Raw genomic sequence first — 22,268 nt, 5'->3', positions numbered from 1 at the left:
AATTTTTTCTGCCCTTAAGGATTTTTGGCACCTTTTTTGTGGTCAGGAGCGCATTAAACATTAAAGAAAAAGGTAAAATTTATCATAAGAAGTTAAACATTGAAGCTACTGAGCTGCTTTCCAGAACTGATTTGAACAGTGTGTACTATGCACCTTCACTACGTTTTGTCTGTTTAAATTTTCACTTCAAGTTGTGGGGTTTGCAGACTGACCTAGCAGTTTGCTTGCCTTCAGGGGCACATAACTCTCATTGTCACACGTGTTCCCATTGGTTCTTCACTTTTTGCAGTGGGATTGTGCTGACTATAATGTCAATTCTATCTGAATGTGTCCTGCAGTTTTTCTCTTGAAAACATGATCCTGTTTATCTTTGCAGATGTGGAGGTACTGTTGGTGCAATTCTGACATGTCCACTGGAAGTTGTAAAAACACGCCTGCAGTCCTCCTCTGTGACTCTCTACATCTCTGAAGTTCATCTCAACACTCTGAATGGTGCTACTGTCAACCGAGTAGCCAGAGTTTCTCCTGGACCTCTCCACTGTCTGAAGTGAGTGTACCTGGCACAAGGGTTTGGCTTCATTTTGGGGAGGGAGGAAATCAAAATCTGTATAAAAGATTTAGACTTTTTCTGTCATGATGCTACCAGGAGATGATTTTCCATATTTTGCCTTTTTAACTGTGTTTCCAATTTTTTGAATGTCCTTCATGCTTGAGTTTGGATGTTGAAATAGCCAGAGCATGTGTACCTTTTGCAACTCACAGCTCCAAACTGCATCCCCAAAATTCACTAATACTTGAGTGCCAGACTCCCATTTTCATCCTAAAAAAGCATTAGTATAAGACTTTTTTTAAACTGTTTTGTGTCCTAATCATAGAAGTTAGTGAATATGGAGGCAATTAAAATTAACTCAGTTTCTTAGTCTCTTTCAGCTTTCACCACCCCCACACAGTTTTTGCCTTTGAATAACTCCTGGTGGATGTGTGACTTGTAACATTCTTTTGGAGCTAGTAAGAAATAGCTAAGGCTGGCTTTTGCAGCGATCTGTGTTGTTTGTGTAGTGCCTCACTGAATGGGGGCTGCCTTTCCTCTCCTTGTTTGCAGTGCTTGTGTAGTTCAGGAGCCAGCAGGGAAGTTGCAATCCTGCAGTTCAACTGCTTGTATGGCCCACAGGAAAGGTTCATTTTCCCTGGGGGACTCAGGCTAGCCAGTCCAGGGGAGGGCAGGGGAGGTACCCTCAGTATTTGGAGATGAGGGGAGATTTCCTACAGGAGGGACCTGCTGCTGCTTCTTGCATTAGAAAGTTGATTGAGTCTTGACAACTTCTATTTTTAATTAATTAGTAAGAAGTAGTTTGTAGAGAGCCCCTTCTGGCAGTTGAAGTCTAGGATTTAACCTTAATCTGGTTAGAGCCTAGGATTTGCTGAAATGGGGGTTGTACCCATGTAGCTCATTGAATGGAAGATCATTCTTATCATCAAAGTTTGGGTTCACAGCCTTTTCATGGCTCTTTTTTCGGGGTCTGATGGGTGAACATGTTGGGAACAGATGTGGGAAGGAAAGGCTTGGATTGTGACCAGCAAGGAGATCTGCTTAACTTAGTGGCTTCTCTTGATGGAAGTAGAGTGCTTCAGCTTCTTTCTGAATGCTCAGTTATGAGTTTATTTTCCATTTAGAAATGTATATCAATGAATAGCAGGTTGAATAGATGTGTTTTTGTAATGCTTCTCTGCTGGAAGCCTGCTATGCTTTAAATGCATCCTTAAAACTGAAAATAACTTGGTATTCCCAGGTAGCAAATTCAGACTGAGGTAGAGGTAGCTCATGATGAAATTTATTGGCTTGTTTGTTTTGTTAGTTTGTCTTTAACAATTGCCCTCTCACACGTGCTGTTTATCTGTAATACAAGAATGTATCTCTTCTGCAGCTTTTGTTCTTTGCTTAGATGTGTTTTCTTTAAGGCCATTATCAAAGGGTTGAGATGCAAAGCCTGGGTTTCAAGTTCTTTAAATACAGTAAATATGAAAAAATGCCAAATGACCTGGCAATGGACTGTGATAATAAAAATACATACATGCCAGACATAATTACCCTTGGTTAAGGTTAGGGCTGTTTATTGGGGAAATAAAACTGGATTCCTTTGTCACTGTCATGTCCTTACTGTCGTTAGATATTTTTTCACTCATAGCTGTCAGACTTTGATTGTGTCATAGCCAATTTGGTGCAGTGCTCAAGGCTCACATTACTCAGTCTAAAAGCAGAGTGATTCAGGCAAATTATGTCAGATTTTCAGTGAACTGACTGCTGTAGAATCACTTCTGCATCTTAAGCATCAGTGGAGGTGACTTGAAAGGCATCTCTGTCAGGAACCAAACTCAGAAAAACAGGTGACTCTATTCTCTGGCAACAAAAGCAAATTCTTTTTTTTCTCAAATATGTGTTGCATGTCATATTACATTTTCTCATCATTCCTGTTGTACAATTTAAACCTGAGGTCTTGCTAATGGAAATCTCATGAGCCTCTCAGTGCAGGCTCTCCATGTGACATAAGACAGTCAGCTGAGGCTGTATGGAACACTTTCCTGCTCTTCCAACCATGGATTTGCCCTTAACTGCTTTCTATAAACAAGTGCAGGCCCTGGGATCTGCTCCTTAGTGCAAGAAGTTACTGTCTTATTTTCAGTGCAGCCTCTGGCACTCCTCCAGCTGGTGTCTGAATGCAAAACAGCATCAGTAACTACCTCCATTATAATCCTGTTGCAACCTCTCTTTATCTCTTTGCTGCTCTGTCAAATTCTGGGACTGTAGATCCAAAGGAAGCAAACAGACCTGGTGCACTTCATTCCTAAGTTTCAAAGACACTGAGATTCCTGTTGCTTTGAATACATGTCTAGCAATATGTGCATATATACATGTGTAGCACATGATGTGGTAGTAGTGGTTTAAGTGGATACAGATCATGTTAACTGGGTTCAGCATTGCAAGGCATTAAAATGCTTTCATGATGACAGACAGGTCCAAATAATTTGTATTTCCAAGGTGTCTTTGAGTGTGTGTTCAGTATTCCAATTACTGCTGTGGAGTGATGCTGCTCACATAGGGAACTCGTAGCTGATTGTTATGGACAAAAAGCTGGATATTGCTAGACACATTAAATGTCACTATTCCTAAATAGCAGTGGTAACTGCAGAGCCACTGGTTTGTTTTTGCTTAGTGGAAGCAAAGGTAAACTTTTTGTTTGACTTAGCAACAGGGCAATGGTGAATCAGCACCATTGAAATCAGAATGTCAGAATTGGCTTGGAATCTCATTTAGTGCTATAGATTGCTTTCACTTGTTTGTTCTGATAGTAAATTCCAAACAAAATGGCCATTTCTACGAGGCTTTATTGAGTAATTGACTTGTCATTAACCTGCATGGCTCTTTGAAGAAGAAATATACAAAACTATTTGTGTACATTTACCATTGTTTCTAAATCAGTAAGCACAGGGTTCTGTTTTGTAGCATCTGGGAATGTAGTTAATTCTTAACTTTAAATCTGGTTCTAAAGTAATTGCTAGAGCAATTTCCAGTAATGGGATGCAGGTAGTCCCTGTTTCTCCTCCCATGTCCTACCATACTTTTAAACATACCAATGTGATTAGCATCTAGATTGTGGGGCAGACTGATTTCACTAGAACTGAATATTCATGCATAGTCTCTTACTGTGCCAGGCTACCTTGCTACATAGGTCTTCAGCTCTTCCTAAAATCCCCAACTCTGTGGGATCCATATTGCAAAACTAAAGGACTAAAAATGCCCCATTTGAAGTCTCAACTCAATGCTTGTACCATGCTTTCCTTAAATTCCACAAATGTGCAGGGTTGCCCTGCCACTCAAAGTTCACCAACATTGGGAGCTGAAGGGTGGTGAAAGGAGTGTAGTGTAGAATGAAGTATTTTTGCTCCTGAACAATCTACAACCTACACGAATGGTAATGTTTCCATGCTTAGTATTTTCTCCCTAATTCAAAGACACTTTCTTTAACTTCCTAACAGAGAACTCTGTACATGTATGTGTTCCTACATATAAGTTAAATCGGTATTTCAGTCTGTTAAATCTGTATCTCATTATATGTGAGATCTCAAGTCTTATTTCTGCATTTAGTTTATGCTTTTCATGGCATTTTGAGCCATAATGGAATTTTTTATGCTGATTCTAGGAAATGACTAATTTTCTTTGTGGTCCACACTGTATTATTGCCAGTAACTATGAAATATGATGTAGTTTTGGTGCTTAGTGCATTCCTTAATTTTGCTTTGAGTGTTACAGTATTGTCTTCTTGTTTTCTAGGATGATCTTGCAAAATGAAGGCCCTCGTTCTCTGTTCAGAGGGCTGGGTCCTAATTTAGTTGGTGTTGCTCCTTCCAGGTAAATACAAACATGCACAATAAATGAAATACATTAAAGGCTTTAATGTGTATTTGAAATAAGTCTTGTATCTGCAGTTGTAAATACTTAATTAGCAGCAAGTAACCTTTGGTTCCCGGGCTAACTTTTTGCCTGAGGAATTGAGCCATTTAGGTACTCCAGAGCTCCAGCTCTCTCAGCATTTCCTATCCTATGTGCTGTTGAATAGTATTTACTGTTGTGTGCTATCCCTTATGCAGAGTTTTGTCCAGTTAAAAAGAAAAATTTTTAGGGAATTGCACATGTAAGCGACAAGTTTGGATCTTGGAAAATACCAAGGTAGCTTTCAGTTAATCCATCATCTTCAGGAAGCAATTATGTGATTGTAGCCTCAAAACAGTGGGTCTTCCTTCCTGAGTTCTGGTAAAGCACAGCCTGGTGCCCCCTTGCAGGAGGAAGCCTGTTCTGATATAAAAAGGGTGAGACACTGGGTAGGAGGAGAGACTTAGCAGCTGTCCCAGGGAAAGCAGATCCAGCAGTGGCCTGGGCTCCAAAGGGTACTGGGGCACTGCAGGGCTGAGGATGTAAATCTGATCTAGTTGGCACTGGTGGTGGTGGTGTCTGTTGCTCTGCATCAGCACAAATACTCCAGTTCCTCAGCTGGTGCTGGCAGGCAGAGAGTGAACATTTTGCCAGAGTTTGAATTTATCCTTACATAGAGCTGTCAGCTGAAGTTCAGTCCAAAAATGGGAGAATACATGGAAAAAGTATAAAAGCTGTGTAAAATTAATATATTCCTTAGGCCTGGATAAGGATACTGGAAGTTGTTTCCTGGCTCCTTTTTTTCCTTCTCTGTTTAAGAGAAGAGCCTTTATGCAGAGGGATTATATTCCACAAAGGTTTTATTCTTCCCTTGACTTAGTGCCTTGCTTTTGTTTATTTGCTTTGTTTGAAGAGAAAACATTCCTATCTCCTGCACATTCAGTTGGAGATCATCTTAACTTTACTGGTTTGAAGTATTTGGAGGTTTCTGAAAAATACTACTAAGCTGAACTTTAGCTCTGATGAGGTAGTGTTCTTGAGATCCTCTGCATAAATAAGAAAAATAGTTAATGAAATAATTAGGTTATCTTTATTTTTGCAATTTTTTAAAGGATTTAGGAATATCAGAGGTGCTTTCTTATCGCTAACTTCACACTGCCCTTTGGAAAAGCTGAAGTAAAACCAGCAGCATTTTTGTTATTGACACCTACAGGATATCAGCACTTCCTAGTCTGGAGAGCCTGCACTTTTGTGCAATAGATCAGTCTGTTCTACCAAGTCTTCAATATTGGTATCACTTTAAAAGCAATTTTTACCCAGGAAAGGGATCCATTGCATAAGTGACTATCCTCCATGAAGAAGATCCTCAGTCGGAAAAAAAAAATATATTTCTTTTCAATTAATTATATGTTAAATCTTCTGTTTTCCTTTGGTTCTTCCCCTAGGTGAAATACTTAGCTTGCTAAAATGTCTGCTTGATGTACTGTGTAAACCTTTTCTGTAAGCACATCTTCATTTCCCTCTGGCTGATTCTGTCTTCAACCAGTACTTCATTTCAATTAAGCATTAGCTAAGTGGATTTAACATCAGCTCTTTGTATAAATAAGCTGCAGAGAAGCATATTTCATAACACATCCAGTGTACTTAACCGAGTTCAGGTTCCATTTTAGAAATTACACCCGTAAAGCAAGCACTTTATCTTCTTTGTAATAAAGAAAAACATGTTCACACGGCTAATGAGGTTAATGTTCTGCTTGGGAAAAGTGGCACATTGATTTTTTTTCTCTTGCAGAGGGGTGTCTGTAGATTTAAAACAACTGAATTACAACCTGAAGTGTGAGGTTTATATGTGCTTAAAATAAGTTTTTTAGATGTAATGAGTGAAAGCAACCATTTTTTGTAATATATTGAATTGGGTTGCTGACTTTGCTAGCTTTGTTTGGATACCAGCTCACAGATTTGCGTAACACAAGTTTACAACATTTTTCATGGTGTGTTGAGAGACAAAAATCAGTGTCTATTATAAATACAAGTCTGGAAACAAAATGTGAGTCACAGCTTCAGAGCTGTTCTAGCATTTAAAGTATAAATATTTATAACATCAAGTTATCAACATTTAAATGTTAAATGCTATAGTAATAAGAATGTTTGTTTCTTTTATGAAGCTGCATACTTGGTAGTTTTCTTCAAATTGTCCTGCTACTGAAATGACTTTAGGTCCATTAGAGAAAGTTTCTATTATTTATGTTGAAGAATACTAAAACTTCTTCAGTGTTTTTCTTCTCTGGCTGAACTTCCTAGTGTCACAAACATCATTGCCATATTTGAAATTATCTGTCCTCCCCCTCACTAGTTGGTAATTGGAGTTGTTGTGTGGAAAAAAAGTGTCATGTTTAGGTTCTTTATTTCATTTCTAGAATAGTCCCACTACATTGCAAGAGTTAATCCTTGAGTAGTTCTTCACTGGGGAAGGGAGTTTTAGCCCAAGATAATCTTCAGTCAGTGAAGTCATTGGTGCTGCTTGTTGAGAATTTGGAAATGTAAAACATATTATAACTTTGATTTTGTTCTAATTTTAGAGCAATATATTTTGCTGCTTACTCAAATTGCAAGGAAAAGTTGAACAATATTTTCAATCCAGATTCTACCCAGGTACACATGATTTCAGCTGGTGTGGCAGGTAAGGATCTGTAACTTTTTAGCTTCAACCTATAATCATATCTGCAAATAAGAGGTGACAATAAATATGGAAAAAAACCCAACAAAACAGAACGTGCTCAGTAATTGAGTGATGCTGGTTTACTGGTTATCTGCCTTGGCCTGTCATTAAACAGGCTCTCTGGAGAATGTATGCATGAAACTGCACTAAGTGATAGATAACAGTGTGTGTGAACAGTCTTCTCTAGAAAACCTCCATGCCTGCTTTTTTAGTTGTAAACTTGTGAAATGAAAAATGTAACCTTTCAAAACAGTAACTTGTTGCTGTGTAAGCTATGAACAGTGTTTGCACTGACTCCTGGTTTAATTCTTCCTAATCAGTTTTTTTACCACCACTCTGCTACAGCTTTGTATATTTTAATTATTTTTGTCCTTCAGAAATGTGCCTGCAGTTATTTGTGTAAATTATATGTAACAATCTCTCCTCCTTTGCTCATATACCAGTCTATGAGAAGTTTGCTCTGCCACTAAAAAGTCAGAGAAGAGCAGATTTTTCATAGTTCTCATGTATTTTCATCTCTGTAGAAATAATTCCTGTTTTATATCTGCGGTGTAACTTTGGTGTATTTTAGCAGCTACAAGTATTTGTTGCTTGATTTGAATATTCTGTGCTTTGGGATCATTAACAAGGGGGAGTTAAAGGCAACTGAGTTATGGTCATGGACTCATGCTGATAAAATCAAAACATGGGTTGGCAAACTTTATCTGTTGTTGCTTGTGCCCTTCCTGCCCAAAAACAAATGTTCAGGGTTTTTTATAGGCCATGGGCACTTTACAGATGAATTCTGACAATTTAATTGTTGAAGTTCCTAAGTCCTGTCAAATGTTACAGCCAGTCTGTAGAATGCGAGTACTGGCAATCTGGAATGGACTGATAAAGGTGTGATAACAGAATAAGGAGTAGGATTTGTTTTCTATTTAATGCTTGCTAATAATCTGATACATAGAGATATATTACATGGTATATAAAATATAAGTGACATTAGCTTTATACCTAAATGACACTACTGTTCATCTCTGGCACATGAAATGTTGTGACAGTTTTTAATCTTTAAGGTGTAAGAAGAGCTCCTTTATTTTGCCCAAGTCAGACAAGGACAATGCAGTGTTTGGTTTTTAATCATCTAGAAGTGAGTGGTTTTGTTTGTTGGTGAATAGCATGGGGAATGGGATGGAAGGGGATTTAATGAAGAGTTCAGCCTAATCAGTTAATTGCATCAAGAAAGATGAAGAGTCTTCAGGTCCTTGTCAAGGGAATAAAACATGCCCTTAATTTGAGGGCAGGGGGAAGTGTGGGGGGGTAATAAACAGATCTGTCCTCAATTGAAGGCAACTTGTGCATCTCATGCAGTGCTGCAGACAAGTGAAGATTGTGAGTGTTCCTCATCTTTGGAAGCTGCTGCCCTCATTCTGTAAAGCACATTTGTGGGGATGTGCTGTAGTGCCTTTTCCTGGGTGTTTGCAGCCTCAGGCTGTGGCTTGTCATGGAGCTCTGTAGCTGCTCCCCTTCAGAAGGTTGGTGTTGTGCATTTGTACATGCAGCTGCAGTAAACTGGGAAATGGATTTGAGCCTTTATTGCTGTTTGCCTTTTTTTCCTTTTGTGTACAAGTTCTAACATTGAACTGCTCTTGGGGCTGTTAACCTTCCCATACTTCCCAGGTTCTGCAGTTGTATTTCTAAACCACAGTCAGTGAAACAGAATGCTCAGTGCAGGCTCACACCATAGGTCTTGGCACTGCACAGTACAGAAATTCTCAGGTTCTTTGACAAACAACATTTCAGTTCTCTCTTCTGGTGTTATTCTGATATATGAAAAGGACTGCAGTTAACAGTGCTTTCTTGGGAATGTGCTAACCTTGTTTTTGTAATTCTAATATATTTCAGAAAATGCACTTAAACCAGCCATTAACAGTTTTACCTGCAAGGTTTGTATTGCTGTATGATGCAAATCACCTTAAAGAAATGGCAAAATAACAGGGACAAGATCAAATGTGAGCTCTTACTTGGTTGACAGGTTAATACATAGGATCATTGCAATATTTGCTTTAGAACCCAAGGTTTCAAAATTGGCAAGGAGGATAAATACTTCAGAATTAGCAAAAAAAATAATCAGTATTGGTGTTTTTCTTTTTCAGCTGCCATTGGTTTCAGTAAGGAATTGAGTAATTCAGTCTTAAATGAGGGTTGTTGTTTTGTTGGTGGTTCTTTGGTGGGTTGGTATTTTTTTGGATATGACCTTTCTGTTTCATAGTCTAATACCTAATTAGCATGAAGTGGGATTTGCACTTACATAGCTTTTCCTGTAGGTTGCAAAATACAGTAATGATGCAAAAATATGTTTTTAAACAACATAATTGTAACATTGTTTTATTAAAGTACTGCAAATAGTGAACTTCAGTCAACTTTACATTCTGTTTATTTGTATAATGTGCTAATACATGTCTCAGGCTAGACTGATGTCATTATTAAATAAGGATGGTTTTGTGCACTTGGTGGTTTTGGGAGTGAAAAGCTGATGTATAGTATTTTAAGCATATTTTTTTGTTGGTTGGTTTTAGGCCTGATTCTTCATTCTCAAAATACATATTTATGGTTTTAAGGTTCTTTTACTGAGTTTGTTTTATTCTAAGGAGAGTGAAGTATCTGCATATTAGTAACTGATGCCTTATGCAAGCAGAAATGAATGCTGTCTTCTTGCTGTTTCCAGCATACAGAGCACATCCCCTTCATACCTAAAATATCTGTGTTGACATGAAGAAGTACTCAGCAATCCTTTTTGCTTACTCCTGAGCATAAACATGGTTCTCTTTTTGCAAACTAGGGCAGGGAATATATCTGAGCTTGGTACAAGACTGTTTGCTTGTGTGAAGAGAGTTGATTTCTGGACATTTCCAAGTTAGGCTAAATTCTCAGATTCACTATAAACTCTGCCTTCTCATTGCACTCAACCTCTCTCACCACAAAGAAGAAAAGCTGTAGAGAACTGAATGTGATACTTGATTCCTGTATGGCTTTCTTGTTTGCTTTTTTAATGATTTACAGCCTCAATCAGAAAACATGGTTGCAAATCTGCTGCAAAACTACTTTGCCTTGTATGCTTTTGCTATTTTTTTCTAGAGTTTTACTGGCAAACCAACCCAAATGCAGATTTTTTTTAATTACTAATATTTATTTATTTAAAAATAATTGGGATCACTTTATTACTTAGAGATACATTACTTTGTAAGTTTCTAATACCATGTACACAGTTAATTCATACCAAATAAAATGCATATTTAGTTCACTGACCTTAGAAAGTTGGATTTCATAAGGCATCTTTTCTGTCCTAAGACTAGGCTAGCTTTAGTGAATAGTATTTTCAAGGGAGTGGGGAAGGAGGAGGTTTCACTTGTAAATTTTCTATATAGGTAAGTATTTGGAGGTATAAAATTAAATTGCTGCAAATGAGCAGAAATTTCAGTACTCAGTGCATTTTACACATCTATTTTAATATCTGTGGCCTGTTTTGATTATTTTTCTTTCTTTTTTTCCTAAACTTTTACCTGCAAACAGTTAGATTTCCCAATAACTGACAAATCCTTCCGCTGGGATTCGATTTGTACACTTGTGTCTGATGAGGTCACTGCTTGTTGTTATGATACAGAAAAGCCTGTGTCTATTTTAGGCATTTACTGTACATTTCTCCCGTGAAAAGAGTGAGATCGTGTCATCTCATGCTCCCCCTCCGCAGGTCACTTCCTGCAGCAATATGGACTAACTTAAACCTCGTGAGTACTGAACTGAGCGTCTCTTGCAGCCTCTAGTGTAAGAACCACACCTTGGGTTTGTGATATTATTGAATAAACACCGTAAGGGGAACACACTTGTAGCTTGAACTCAGATGATGTGCATTGTGCAAAGACATCACTTTTCCTTAACTCTGTTTAGAGTGATTTTTTTTTTTTTCTGTGCCGTTCAGGGAAAGGTAGGAAATACCTTTCACTGAGAGCTGCTACTCTCCTTAGCTCTGGTCAACTGAAAGCCCCTACTGGGTTAAACAAGGCATTTTTGGGAGGTTTTTTTCCCAGTATTCCAGAGCTGCCTTTAAAATGCTGCAGCTGATATTCTGTGTTGTCACATTTATTTCAAAGACCTCTGTTCTTTTTCTTTTTTAATATGTGTATATAATCCTTTCTGTCTCTTTCTGTTTACTCTTTTGGTTTGTTTTTATTTTACTACTTTTAAATTTTTATTCATCATTCCATGTTCACATGCGTCTGTATCAATTACATTGGCTTATAGATAAAAAAGCACCAACCCTATCCTTTGAAATATGATGCATAATAGGAATACCTGGGATCTTACCTGTCAGTAGCTGGGATAGCTGAAAAAGTAGATTGAGATAATTCTGTCTGAAGCTGGGATAAAATAAAATAAAACTACAGAAGTTTGTAGTATTGCCAGATTTATCTGTACTTTTTCATGAATCTGGGATCTTTCTTGAGGGTGCAACACATCGATAGGCACTGTAAAGGATTATAAAGATTAAGGCTTTTAAAAAGAAAAAAGGAAACAATTGATGGATCTTCATGGCAGTTGTTGAAAACCCCCAAAGTTTGTTTTAACAAATATTTTTGCTACAGATTTTCTGTATTTAAAAATCAAAGTTTATCTTTTCAAGGATCCTAAATGGTATATTTCATGTTTTGGAGGACTTTCCTTGGTGTCAGCACCACACAATTCCTTTTTCTTCTTCAACTAACTGCATTTGCTACATTAGCTGTAAGAATTGACCTGTAGTGATCTCACCTTGAAACCTGAATTATTGGAGGCCCTTTGATTTGAAAACTTTGGTTTGAACTGTCAGCTTAGGCCTGTGACAGCCATGGGAAAAAATACTGGCCATGTTGCTGAGTATCTGATCCTACATTTAAATAATGCTTAGAGTGACCCCAGGAATGCAGTTTTCAGTAGAGTAGGGGCTGCATCCTGTGCCAACCACTCTTCCCTGGAAATTACCAATATACTCTACTCACCCACTGATGGCACCTATGCATTGCCTGCTCCAGATTTGGATTTGCAGACACCTTTATTTTGAGTTGAATATGAAGGAGAAAGGCCATATATTACAGCCTAAGAGTTACAAAATTCTTCCTTTATTAGGAATGCAAAAAGATTTTTGCCTTTGTTAACTTGTAATTAAGAACTAGGAGAGACTTTGAGAACTAATTTTGGTTTTTTAGAGAAGTCTTTCAGGGAAGATGTGTTGGTAGGGAAAGTGAGTGATATTTTCCCCCACCTTATTTCAAAGCCTTTGTCGCAGTTCTGTGCATTTCCTAGTGCACTTCATGCCACAAAGATTCTGATTGGAAGTCAAAATTAAAACTTTATTAGTGCCAGTGTAAAGAAATAAAACCATGCAAGAATGAAATTTCCTTTTAGAGTAGATGACTCAGGCTCAAGCACTACTGGAATCAGTGGAGTTTCTGTGACATGAAGTGACAGGTCAGACAGGTTATGGCTGCTTGAGCTACAGAACCTGTTTTGCACATGTGGTGTTTTAAAAACATCTCATGCCTTGTTTTGGCAGAGTTTTTCCCCAATGCTTTGAGTTTTTACATCATTTGCCTCCATTAAATAGAGATATAGAACTCTTGGATTGTTAGGATTTCACTGCATTATGTGAAGATTATAAAGAAGTACTGAGATATAGGAAGAATGAGTAGTGAATCAGGAAAAAAAAAGCCAATTCCAAATCTTTATTATCTATCATAGGAAGTTGCTTAGTTAAGTAGTTTGAGCCAGTTTAAAAATCTGTTTAATTAGAAAATTGAACAGAAGCCTCCAATCTGTTTTCATTCTTCTGGTGTATAAAACCATCTCAATCTTAGTAGCTGCCAAATCTGATAATTTTTTTAAAGAACCTGAATTGAAAACCATAATGACTTGTTTAAGCTTTGAGGGTGGGCACAGATCAAGCCTTAGAACAGTTAAGATCCCCTGGCATTTCTGAGTATTGCAGACCTTTGTGTGCAATGTAAACCTAGATTGTGATTGAGCAGGAGTAACATGTATGCAACCAGTTCTGCTAAATCTGTTTCTGTGAGCTGTTAGTGATCTGATAAAAGAGCTTATCAATAGCCTGTTGCTGGATAAGTACTGTGCCCCAGCCATGCACTGAGCAAGGTAACTCTGTCCTTCCCCACACACCCAGTCCATCCCTGTGCAGGAGGGCAGTGTGTCTTTGTAGTTATAAACCAGCCATGTGTGTCACGTAGAGAGCAAGTGTCTAAATTTATCATCTCTTGCCTGGCCATGTTCCAGCTTTTCCCTTTTCCTATTCTCTCCTGCAGACATGACACCTCATTGATGGTGCATGTGTGGTATTGCAGCTTGAGATGATTTTTTTAATTTTACTTTTTTTCAGAGCTGCCTTTCACTCTGCTTTCTCTCTCTCTCTCCACAGTTGTGCAGAAGTAAGAGTAATTCTTACTTCTTTTTTTTTTTTTTCTTTTTTCCTTTTTTCTTTTTTGTTTCCTTTTTTCTTTTTCTTCTGTTTTCTTTAGTGGACTGAAAATCAAAGCTTTAACCCTTGGCCCTTATGCAAGCCTGAGTAGTTGCTGTCTGTCTGAATAGTTAGAAGTCATAGTATTTACTTTTAACAATTTAAACACTCATATGCTTATAAAAGTATCCCAAGGCCAGCCAACAATCGCTGCTTTGAATACTAAATAAAAGATTAGCACTCAAATATAACTGCTCTTTATAGTTCAGTATTAAAAGGTCTCCTAATTTGCAGTAATAAATGCCTTTTAACTGCACCAAAAGTAGTATTTATTCAGTCTGCATGCTTTTAAACTCGGATTGTATTTCAGGTAACAAAGTAAATTGAGGCAATGTTTTATAGCATCTCAAATTGCTATTGGTGTCTCTGCAATGCATTCTTATTGACTTTTTTGCCCAATTGGCTGACATTTGTCTAGTTGGCATTGCTGTTTTGTGGTGTCAAAACAGGGTTGGTATTAGATAGGCAGAGAACTGTACTTAATTTGGCTTTTTTTTAATGTGGGGCATCTTGTGCTAAGAATCAAACTTATTCAATATTAATGTAAAATTTAAAAACAATTTAAGTGTTTATTGGCTGTATGGATTCACAAAATGGGGACTTGAGCAAAATCAGTATAGTCCGAGTTTTTGCATCCACTGTACCTTAACTGTGTGCATTTGGAATTTAGATGCATCTGTTCTTGTGATATTATCACATCTAATTATGTTGTTTTTACATTTTTTAGGCTTTACTGCGATCACAACAACTAATCCCATTTGGTTGGTGAAGACACGATTACAGCTTGATGCAAGGTAAAGTGCTAATAGGGAACCTCAGTTCTATGATAACATTGTACTAAAGTCTTGTGAATCTGTTCTCACTCCAGAATGGAGTGTATTCTTAAACATTCAGCATTTCAGATTTGCAAGGTTGATGCTGGTCTCTCTACAAGTTACACTATCACTTTTCTTTTTAATCTGTTCTGAGACATGCTTGAGGCACTGTCGTGGACTGACCAGCAAATTTGTAATGAATTAAAAGGTTAACAGTTTCATTAAAATCATGTTCTACCAACCATATGCTTACATTTTCATTCAGTAATACATTCTCTTTAACTGTTGAGCTAAACATTTCTGAAATACAGATTCAGTATTATAGGAAATGTTTAGGAAAATGCTTTAAACATCCCCATTTCTTTTTATTCTGACTTGCTCACTCAGACCTCTGCTGGCACAGTCCATGTGCCTGCACTTGCAGCTGTAGTGAAGCACATCTTTACAGAGTTGTCATGGGTTTGCATAGTTGTGTACAGTAATCTAACTACTTCAGTATGCACAGCTCAATTCAGTGAGCAAGCTCAAAATGAGAATAAAACTTCATTTGCCAAATACTGTTTGAAAGAGGTATGTCTAATGAGCTTTTTCCTTGACATCAGCAGTGGCTTAGTTCAATCAAACAACAGCTCCCAGTGTTGCACTGGTTGCTGTGCCAGTTGTTTGCTGAGAGCTGTAATGCTGAGGGCTGCTCTTTCAGCTCTTAGCCACTGAATGCTGTGGAGCTCTTTATTGAGGTAACAATCAGGGCAAATTCATTATGCAAAAGGAAATGGTCATTTTTCTCACGAGTTGCTGACATTGATAGTCCATTTGGGAGTCTGTTTCCCAGCACTTTATTGTATGAGAGTTGGGGAGGCCTAAAGCTACCCAGCGTTTCACTGTGATACTTTGTCTTTAGTCACTGTGAAGTTTGGCTTGGATTCCCTGTAATGCTTTACCTGTGTTTAGTGCTGAAGGCCTTTGAGACTGTGACTTGGAGCCCCTCAGCATCAGTGTTGAGTATTTCCTAAGTCTTCTTGTCACTACAAACCTGTTGAATTAATTTTCCAGTCTCTCTGGTTGCACCAGTTGATACTCTGACTTGTTTTCTCCTTTGTAGGAATCGTGGAGAAAAGCGAATGAGCGCGTTTGAGTGTGCCCGCAAAGTTTATCGCTTGGATGGCTTTCGAGGCTTTTACCGGGGAATGTCTGCGTCCTACGCAGGCATATCTGAGACTGTTATTCACTTTGTCATTTATGAGAGTATTAAGAAAAAATTACTGGAGTATAAGACTGCTGGTGCCATGGACAATGAGGAAGAATCGGTAAAAGAAGCATCGGACTTTGTTCGGATGATGATGGCTGCTGCCACTTCCAAAACGTGTGCAACATCAATAGCATATCCCCATGGTAAGTGGGACATGTGCAGCTGAGACCCTGAGGCAGATCCATCAAAGGGAGTCTTAGTGAGATTTGTAGCTAGCTTTGGTTTACTTGCTCAAGAAATATTTCCCTGTCTGAATATCAGTTTTAGCAGGTCAGCGTGAGTATATTATTCAGAAATGGAAGTGCTTTACAGTGAATGTCCAGCATGACCTTTTCTTAGGCAATGTTTATTTTGCCAAGGGATTGGCCAGGATATGGCCCAAGGTACTCAAAGAGGTACTTTTTCATATACTTTCCATATACTCAGCAATTTTCCCTAATGTGCCATCCCTTCAAGGGATGCAGGCTGCCTAGTATGTATGTCAGTTGCACTTGATCTTCCTGCAAAGTAGTTGTGTATACGTTGTTGTTAATGAACTGAGTACTGAACTTATTTCAACTTCTGAGCTAAAATGTAACCCCAAGCAACAGTCCTCTTTTTGGATTGTAGCTAAGCAAATGAAGTTGCCTTGTTTAGCCAAATATCTAATACTTGCTCTCTTCTTACACATACTTGGTTTGCTACTCTCTTTGTCATCCTCCTCCCTTTTTTAAAGAGAAGTTAGGAGATTGATTGGGGAGGGGTGTAAAAATCCCTGATCGGTTGCTGGGAAAAATAATGAGAAGTGGTGAATGTAACCACTCAATTTTTCTGTTTTCTCACTGGTTTTCTTTGTACAGAGGTTGTACGAACAAGACTAAGAGAAGAGGGAACAAAATACAGATCTTTCTTCCAGACACTGTCTTTGCTTGTGCGAGAGGAAGGGTATGGCTCCCTTTACCGAGGTCTGACTACACACCTGATCAGACAGATCCCAAACACGGCTATCATGATGTCCACCTATGAAGTTGTAGTCTACTTACTTGATGGATAGCAGTGTGACAAGGTGAAAGAAGGTGGAAGACTGAAAGACTGGAGTGGACCACTGAATGTCAATGCCAATGTGGTGGGCTAAAGGAGCGTTGTATCAGGAGCAAGCAGCTGTGGACGAAACAGAAGGTTGATTGTGGGCAACTCTGAATAATTTTGCTGCCTTTATTGTGTGGTCTCATGTCAATGTGACAAATGGGAACTGCCCCTTAGAGAATGCCTTCATACATCTCTTAATTCAGAATTATTCTTTTCTTTTCATCTGTTAAACTAGACAAAGCCATTGAGTCATCTTCAGAGACCTGATGGGTGAGGGAGGGGACATGAAATATGTTGCTGGGCAGTCCTATTACCTTCTCTTAGTGATTGCTCTCAGCTACATCATTTTTATTCTGTTTTACTGCACAGTAACCTGTTGGAGGAATGGTCAAGACAGTACTTTCATAGCTTTCTATACCTGAAACTTCCATTTAGTTGCTCTGAAGATTCATTAAGAGACTGAGGTAGTGTGGTAAGTGTGTGAAGTTTTTCATGTTGCTACCTCAAGACAAAATAAGGTGCAGGGACCCAGAACAGTTATTTCTTCACTACAAAAGGTGATACCTGTTGTAGCTTTTTGGTCTTGATTGTTTTGTTTTGTTTTTCTTGATGTTTGAGCAGTGTTGTGGGTTAATGAGACAGAGTCTGATTGTTCAACTCTTCAGGTTATTGGTCTGTTCATGTTGGTGTATGTGGACTTCTGGTCCTGCTGCATCATACTTTTTCTTTTCTGGAACCTCTCCTAAGGCAGAGAGGCCTATGAAACATTGTCCTGTCTCATCAGTTTTCCTTGCCAATATTTTCAGGTCACTCACACAGCTAAGGAAGTTGCTGAATGCCACTTTATAGCCTTTTTAAGGGTTTGTAATGTGATGAGAAATCTCAACTAGTCCAGCCTCCCATTTGTGAAGACAGGATTCACTCAGTTTCATGCTACCTAAGCACAAGCTGTATTACCCTTAAATATCTGGCAAATCCTGCCTTGGATTACCAGTGTTTATATGGGAGTACTGGGGGAGAACACATATCACTGTGGCTAGGGTGACCAGAAAGCAGAAAAGAGTTGAAGCTGTTATATATCCTGTCAGTGCAGACAGTCTCTGTGCAGAAGGATGGAGAAATTGTAAATAATATTTTCTTGAAAGCATTCCCCCTCATAAATGCTGTATCACTTCTCTCAGCTTGAGCCTGTGTACTGAGCTATAACCTTGTCCTCCACATTGTCTGATTATTCAGGCATTGGTTTTGTTCTGTAAGCCAATTGCACATTAATGCCTTGCATTCAGCAGTGAGGCTTAGCTGGTTTATGCTGTCATAATTTACAGAATTTTCCAAAATCATACAACTGGAGTGTCAAGCAGTTTAATATTACAGGAAGTTTTACAGCTTTACAGACAGATATCTTCTCAGTCTGCATCCACTATCTTATGAGGAAGATGATAATTTATAAGTTGGGGTCAATAGCTTTCGCCATATAAATGCTGCTACACTGGCATGGACAGAACTGTGCTCTCAGCTCTTCCAGTGTGGTACTTCAGTACACTTGAACTGTGCATCATGTGCAATGGCTTTATTTTATGAATGACTTCTTATGCACTTTGTGGCCTTCTTAGGGCTTATGACTTTCTTCCTCTTACTGATTATCTGGAATCAAACCATGTTTGTAATATGCAGTTTGGCTTTAAACAAAGCATGTGGTTTGATTTCTGTGTAAGCTGTGCAGGAGTTTATGCTGTAAATCCATAGCATCTCTGTGGCACTGGTTCTGTAGGCTCTGTGTAAAACCTCAAAGCTTGCAGAACAATCAGTCTGGGTTTTTCTCGTTTGCTTTCCTTTATTTTGACCCTTGTCATGTTTTCCACAGAGTGTCAAAGTATTTGAGTATTTCATGTAATTCTCTGTATTAATCGCTTATCCTCTAAAAGCCACCCATAGTAAGTACATTGACCTTGCAGTGCTGTATTGACTTCCCTGCTTGGAAAATGTTCCCTTTTTAAAGACAGTATGGTCTGAGGGGTGACCGTGGTGAGCTTGATTGTCTCAAACAAGTGAAAGGAGTGCTTAAATGATTTTAAAGTGGGCTTTTTCTAGTGGTCTCCCTAGGAAAAGACTGGAGTACTTATGACTGACCTAAGCCTTGATGTGATGCTTTTGTTCAGATAAATAAATGCAGTAATAGTGACTTACTGTAATTTTTGTGATGTAGGAAGTGGTCACTCTTTAGGTTATCTAGATTACACAGTCATAGCCGAAACTTAAATTGGCAAAGACCATATTCAGCTTTGGAGTTCATGAATACAGTGAACACTTGGAGTAGCCTAGGCTTAATGAGACATCCTCTCCTCTCTTTGGATACATTGTCCCTCGCTTCTGTGTTTGTCTCCCATTCCTGGGTATTCCCTGGGTACGGTGTGTGTGCCTTCTCTGGGTAAGAGCAGAGCCCCTGGAGGTGATAAGTAGAACAGTTAAACAAGGACAGTTGAATATGGGAGATAACAGCTAAAAGCAGACAATCAGCTTATTACTCCACCTCTTTAAATGTTTGTTTTCAACTTCAGGGGTGATCATTTTGGCTTCTTTTGCATAACCAAACATAACCCAAACATTTCTCGGGATTTTTCATTATTTTTAAACTACAAGTACGTGCAAAATTACCTCTGATATATTTCCCAAAGATCTTTAAATTATTTATGTTGTTTTCTTGATATTTATTATAAAAACTCAAGGGAAATAGCAAGATGCTTCATTCAATAATATCCTTAACTACAGAGCTGAAAGCAGTGCATTTCAACTTGGTCATATTCATTTGTATTTGGGTGTCATGTATGTATGTCCCACCTGTGTGTGCTAGACGATGGGACGAGTGAGGGACTCTTTCTTTCTTTAGTCGTGAATTCGTTCCTCGTTTCGCCGGCTGTGGGCGGGCGCGGCCGGCAGGTGGCGCGCTCTCCGCGGAGTCCCGGCACGGAGCAGCCGCGGAACGCGGGTCCGGAGCGGCGTGCGGGGCCCTCCCGCGCTGCCAGCCCCGCTCTCCGTGCTTGGCAGGGGCTCACACGGGGGAGCTGTGGAGGTTCCTGGTGTTGTAGTTGTAACTGAGACATCGCCTGTCACTTTGCCATCTCTGCCCCTAGCTCTGTTTACATAACGCACTCCGCATCTTCCCTTGCCGATTGAGGTGTTAATGACAGCGGATTGTTTGTTTGTTAATGACAGTTTCTGCTAGTCTGTTTTTTGTACGACATCTGCAACATTCCTCAGACTGCAGCATTGTAAAAGAATGCTTCCAGAGACAAGAGTGGAGAGCCTTTATAAATGTTGCTTCCTGTTTAAACTGTTCCGATTTGGAAAACAAGCTGAATGCTCAAGTGTGCCTAGGTAAATGTACTACTTTTTTCAACTTTGTCTGTTAAGACTGAATTATGTAAGTTTTTTCAGTTCTTCTATTTAAGAGTCTGCCTACCCTGCATATGTGAACATAACTATGCCCTCAGAGTCATAGCTAAACACTCACAGATGACAGATTGAGAATACTTCAAGTACTCATGTGAGGTTTGCTATTATTCTTGCATACATGTAGTTGGCTGTAAACTATGTGCATTTACTCTGTATTTATATAGTTAACTTTTTGTTTGGATTGCTTTAAACTTCAAAGCAAATTAAAATTATGTGCTTCTATTCAAATGTTGCCTGCTGTGCTAAACTGTACACTGTTTTTAACCTTTGAATTTTTCTATTATTGATACATACCAGTGCCTGCACAGTTGTGATTAAAAATGAAAAATTCATTAACCCAGTGAATCATTTTATCTTGTACCATTTTATAGTAGCTGAAAATAAGGTGTGTGTATTGTATCTTTAGTATGGCCTTTTTGGAGGAATTCATGGATCACTTAAACTAGCAGTATGTGTTGGTGCAGTTGGATTTGAACACTGTTACCTCTACAGAACCAAACAACCCTCTCTGTCAACTGAAATTCAGGAGCTGGTGACCACAAAACTCATGTCCATTTGAAGTGCCAGCTCTAGCACAAGCCACTGCTGACAAAACTGAAGGGCAGTAATTCCTTAAAATGCTCAGAGTTAATTGCATGTGAGGTCATAACCAAGTCCTTGAACCTGACACATAGTTAGATATCAATATTGTTTTTCTTACAATAGTTGGTGTTTGATGTGGGATCTGTCTTGAGCTTCCTCACAACTAATTCTGGGAATGCATCCATGGGGTTCGTTTGGTGAGTGCTGCTTTTCCCCCTCAGTGTGTGTTCTGAGTCTTTGCAACCTCTAATACAGAGGCAGGCTCCATGTCTCTGATTTGATTCTTTCAGCTATTCAAAACTACTTCCAAACTTGCATTAATCAGCACATCTGTGATAGCTTTTTTCTTTCAGTAGGTGTTACTGTGAATTGCCCTACCTTGCCACACTTGAAGGGGCCTTAAATCCCAGGCCAGCCAGGCTTAGAGGTAATCAGTCTGCTGGAACCAGTACAGGCAACCAGTGTTCTTATCCCTGACACAACTGAAATTATGCCTCTGACTGGCAGAGCTGTAGTTGTCTGTAACTGATCTTTCACTGTTACCCTGCAGAGGAGGCACTTTGGCAGGGCAGAGCTCAGGGGAGCTCCATGGGGATGTTTCGAATCTCGTGCTGCTTTGCAACCCCTCTCTGCTAGAGCAGTTATGTTGAACTTGCTACAGTCAAAAAGGTTGTGTGTAAAATGAAGGTGCATTTAAAGTGCTAATTGGTTATGACTTGGCATTAATGCAGCAGTGCAGTCTGACAGAGGCAGCCCAAAAGCACGTGAGGCTTGACAGTGATGTCTTCACAAAGGAAAGCCCTTCAATTCCATAATGCACTTACACTGCAATAAAATGTACTCCCAAAGACAAACAGTCCACTCATCTTGTATGTGCTGCTGCCAGCCACTGTGCTCTGTGCTAACTCAGAACATCCTTATCTTCTTGCACAGCTTCTGTAAAAGGCAGGAAATGCCAGGACTGGAATCCAGTTTTCATGAGCAAATTGATGCAAACAGAATGGGGTCTTGAACTGTGAAAGGCAGATTGGAGCACAGGATCTTCTGTTTATATAGATGGAATATTTTAAAGGGTGCTCCTGAGACTGGGCTCACTACTGCAGACACCTCAGTGATGAGGTTGTGTGAAGTTCACTAGAAGCTTTCCAAGACAAGCTCGAGATGGTGAAGTGCTGGTAATTCCAGGTAAACCTCTACAAAGGCAATGTTTCCTCCATTATCTGTGTCTGTCTGAAGGTTGGTAGCTTTTCCTAATCCTGCTCTGTAGCAGACACTGGGGATGGGACTGAGGATGTGCATGCATCCCTCTGAAGAGAAAAGGCCAGTTCTCCTAGGACTGTTCAGTATTCTCTGAGGACAGAATCTGGCTAAAATGAGCAGCAGCCAAGACCCTTCTGGATATGAATGCT

At 39.1% G+C, this 22,268-nt stretch overlaps 1 protein-coding gene across 1 annotated transcript in view; it reads left to right on the top strand.

The window, feature by feature from the left end:
- SLC25A36 (solute carrier family 25 member 36) overlaps positions 1 to 20,613 on the top strand; it is a 29,609-nt gene extending 8,996 nt beyond the window's left edge. Inside the window, exons 2-7 of the mRNA XM_036388602.2 lie at positions 377 to 547; positions 4,331 to 4,408; positions 7,009 to 7,109; positions 14,420 to 14,486; positions 15,610 to 15,899; positions 16,596 to 20,613. Coding sequence (XP_036244495.1) covers positions 377 to 547; positions 4,331 to 4,408; positions 7,009 to 7,109; positions 14,420 to 14,486; positions 15,610 to 15,899; positions 16,596 to 16,789 — 901 coding nt within the window. The 3' untranslated portion in view covers positions 16,790 to 20,613. The remainder of the gene's footprint in view (positions 1 to 376; positions 548 to 4,330; positions 4,409 to 7,008; positions 7,110 to 14,419; positions 14,487 to 15,609; positions 15,900 to 16,595) is intronic.
- Positions 20,614 to 22,268: the final 1,655 nt, after the last annotated feature.

The sequence above is a fragment of the Molothrus ater genome, chromosome 10 (genome assembly GCF_012460135.2).
Source record: "Molothrus ater isolate BHLD 08-10-18 breed brown headed cowbird chromosome 10, BPBGC_Mater_1.1, whole genome shotgun sequence".
NCBI classification, from domain to species: Eukaryota; Metazoa; Chordata; class Aves; order Passeriformes; family Icteridae; genus Molothrus; species Molothrus ater.
Note: the sequence above shows the minus strand (reverse complement) of the source record. Positions and strands in the feature narration are given on the sequence as shown.